This window comes from Anneissia japonica, unplaced genomic scaffold (assembly GCF_011630105.1).
Source record: "Anneissia japonica isolate Jap-2015-1 unplaced genomic scaffold, ASM1163010v1 scaffold10466_len380309_cov135, whole genome shotgun sequence".
Taxonomy (NCBI): Eukaryota; Metazoa; Echinodermata; class Crinoidea; order Comatulida; family Comatulidae; genus Anneissia; species Anneissia japonica.
This window is the reverse complement of record NW_022715455.1, coordinates 118,082-122,106: the sequence shown is the minus strand read 5'-3', so window position 1 is coordinate 122,106 and position 4,025 is coordinate 118,082. Positions and strand designations below refer to the sequence as shown.

General features: G+C 31.9%; 1 protein-coding gene across 1 annotated transcript in view; it reads right to left on the bottom strand.

The window, feature by feature from the left end:
- LOC117109235 (sodium- and chloride-dependent GABA transporter 1-like) overlaps positions 1-4,025 on the bottom strand; it is a 15,594-nt gene that overhangs the window by 8,743 nt on the left and 2,826 nt on the right. Inside the window, exons 4-6 of the mRNA XM_033251493.1 lie at positions 2,694-2,797; positions 960-1,084; positions 197-309 (exon numbers count right to left, since the gene is read on the bottom strand). Coding sequence (XP_033107384.1) covers positions 197-309; positions 960-1,084; positions 2,694-2,797 — 342 coding nt within the window. The remainder of the gene's footprint in view (positions 1-196; positions 310-959; positions 1,085-2,693; positions 2,798-4,025) is intronic.

Here is a 4,025-nt window from a genome sequence, read left to right as displayed (position 1 = left end):
CATTTACTCTCACAAAATAAAAAAAAAAAAAAAATAGGAAAGTAGTTGCTACAACCTAATTGTCGTTAACGGATGTCAGAAACAAATATAAATTGAAGGCAATATTGAAATAGTCAACAGTCAATTTGATTGACAGGAATCAGGAAGGATTATTCGTTGTGACTTTTCCTGGTTACGTTATGTTTAGTTTATTTACCTGACTATCCAATCCCAGCATGAATAACATAGAGAAGAAGAGGCAAGCCCAAAGCGGTGAGATAGGCATCTCTGCTACAGCTGAGGGATACGCTACAAATGCTAAACCTGGACCTATCGATTATTAAAATACAAATCAAAGTCTTATTATTTTATCAGAGATGATATAAGAGAAAGATAAGATTTATTAAACACCTAAATGGCAGGAAAGCTGTGGAAATTATAAATTACAGCTAAATATATAAATACAAAAAAAAATGACTACAGATATACGGTATAATTGCAAAACAAAACAAAAACAAAAACAAAAAACTTCATGTGTTTAAATATTTAATATCTTACTACTATCTTCTATATATTTAATTTTTCATTTGGATTTGAAGATAATATAAAATACTGTACATAGACCTAGAAATCTCAGCAGCGGGAGGGGGTAATGCCGGACCCACTTTCGAAATGTACAAAGAAAAAAAAAATTGCCATCATGTGTTCCTCATCTCCTGTAAAACACGTATCACAATTTGGAGAATTTTATAAATTTTCCATTTATACAATATTTTGTTCGTTGGCAATATTATGTGAAGTAATTTAAAGTTAAATTTTGCTAATTTTCTATCTTTAATTTTCTTAATTTTCTCATTCCACACTTTATTCCAAGGTATGGAGTCATTATACCTCTATATGACATTCTTTCAACTTCTGATAATTAGCATATTTACAAAAGCATTCCATAAATACCGTTGCACCTGTCCACATAAACTTACCTGAATCTGCTACTTCTGACACCGACTTATTTTGCGTACGCGCCATGTAACCTATGACAGAGAATATTACAAAGCCAGAGAATATACTTGTTCCACTGTTAACACATGCCACGATTAGCGCATCCCTGTATAATGGAAACAATGCAATGTTATATTTGTCAATATCAATTTACCATTAATATTTAGCATACTTATAAATAATACCTCAAATCTCACTAGCAGAGCAACAGCAAAAAAAGATTTTAATTAATTAGCGCACGTCGGTAACTATGCTGTAGCATCGCCGCGGCGCCGGAATGTCGGTAGCAAAGCCTTATTTTCTTAAAAACGCTACAGTGTATTTAATGCACTTGTACTGCGTAGCAGTCCCTCACGCAATCGGGAAGACTCCCCGATTCGATTGACCAATCAGCATCACCGAAAGCTGCCAGCGATAGCGTGTAGTGATTCTATGGAAACAAAGCTTTATAGTCTACACGTGAAAGTGGTGGCTCCATAAGCTGTAGAGAATGCTTCTTCTCCTTTCGAGACATGAACCAACCAAGACAGTGAAATACAAAAGAAGCAGATATTCGGCAGGTACAACACAATCAATAAAAGGACCTCACAATATACCTCAAGAAACGATTGGCCTAAAACAAATGCATCCTTTCAAATATTTTATTAGGAAGTGGAAACATGGACATTAACCTAAAAAACGGAAAGGAAATTGTACAGAAAAAAACCCCCGAAAAAAAGCAAAAATGGTGCTGACAAAATATTGATCCCGGCTGCTAAAGTCACCCCAATCGACTACATTGTCCCATGCAAAACTCATTAAACTTGCTCTTTTTGAAATAAGCCTAAGTTAGTTAATTTTAACAAAATGGTTACCTATAATTTTACCACAAAATTATAAATTTACTCAAGTTGATAATTTTTACGTTACTTCAAATTGACAATGACACTAGCACAGAACAGACATGGAAAATGCTCATCAAGGAACTAAGTAAAACGGCCGAAGCAGAACTGTCGCTTGACTTTTCGGCGATGCGCCTTTAATGATGATGATAACAATTATTAACTTTAACATAGAAATTAGTGTATTTAAAAACAATGTTCACCCATAATCTTACAGTAAAAACGATAGAAACACTTCCAGTAATTAATTTCTATTCTCAAGTTAATAATTTGTAGGTTACCGTACTAAAAATGAAGAAGGTAATTTCAAAAATATATTTTTTTCAATCATTATTTGTTATTTTCAAGGGACAATACATCTTTAATGAATGAATTTATAGAATATGCAGCATATTACAAACAATCTCTAATGAGCAAGTCATTCATAATTCAGTTAATTTTTAAAGAATCGACTTATGAGCTCGAGTTAGCTCGTTATAGTATTATTCCTACAACAACAGACCACGTGACAACACGATGTAAACATCAATCAGTCATACAAATCACACGGGCGTGTTTAACTGGCTATAAATTAAGTGATCTTAACATGAACAGGACTTAAAATGAAACGTGCGTGGTTATTTTGCAAATCTAACTACATAATATATTGGATTTCTGAATATGAACGTAGTCTAGTAGTAGTAACAGTGAACACATTTATAAATGAATGCGGACCTATATATACAAATTTTTCAATAATGAAAATTAAAGAAGATAATCTTTTCTGAAGAAACACTAATGATTATCTTCGACATTTCATCGGAAAAATCATTAAATATAATCAAAATAACGTACGCATATACATTGTTGTGGTAACTGTTATAGCTCCCCAGTGCAATAAGTGAACCTAACCCGATTCCATACGAGAAGAAGATTTGAGTAGCTGCATCAATCCAAACCTGAAATGAGACAAAAGTCGTTGTAAATTCTGATGTGTTTGTTCAGCATCATTTAACACTGGAAAAACACGAAGAATGATGATAAAAACAGCTAATGCAAGAACTATGCACGTTCGGAAAACCTGAATTCCTTAAAAACAATACAATAATTATATACTTAGGCCAATACATCAAATGGCGCAAATAGTAATAATCTATCCACATGATGATAGTGCTTGTGAGACATTTGTTACTTCCTACAGTTGTAACTTAAAAATGTACTATCAGTCAAAAAGACAGGAAAATATCTGATTAATTCACCTACAATTTTGAATAGCTTATTTGAAAGGTTTAAATAAATTATTAGCTTTAAACGAGAAACAGATTGAAAAAATAAAAGTAGTTTCACCGATTTACAAATATTTTACTACAAAATTCATTAAATTGAATACCAGAGAATTTAAGGATCTATGAAAAAATTATTTAACCATCCGAAAATTGACGGTAATGTTTTCAAAAATTAAAATTTTTAATTTTAAGTTAATAACTACAGTAGGCCTATATAATATACAAATTAAGCAAAATTATATGTGGAATTAAATTGTTCATATTTTTACCTCATGACTGATAGTACATCTTTCAAAACATGATATCTTATGTTATTAATGATCCATCATAAAACCTGTAGGCTTATGTAGTAAATTAAATTATTTTAGTCAGCCTTTGTAGTAGATGATAACTTCAAACTGTCGAGAGGCTCTCCTGATAACTTCTAGAAAAAAATCAACGGGGACTAGTATACAAAACAAATACGGGAATAAATCAGTAATACAAGTATAGGATATTAAGTGTTTATAAAAACATTAGCATATCAATGCTAAAATATAAATAGGTAGTCAAACAGTGGCGTTAACAATAAAACATATGATTATTAATATCAAGCCTATAAACAATTGCTTTACTATTATGTCAGTTGTCAGTTGAATGAAAGGGATTGCTAAATGGATGTGTGCCTATATCGTATATGTCTGTATGGTCTAACGATATGATACTCGCCTGGATACAGACACCCTGATAAAGACAAATAGGCCTACCGCTACAGACACTTTTTCTTACATACAACTGAAAAAGGAACTTTTCGTTGAAGGGATTTATTTATAATATAATAACATCTTATGTTCTTATCTGAGCACTTTTATTATTTTGTTTATATTGTGTTATCACGGTGCTACGCAGCAAACCTATTTGA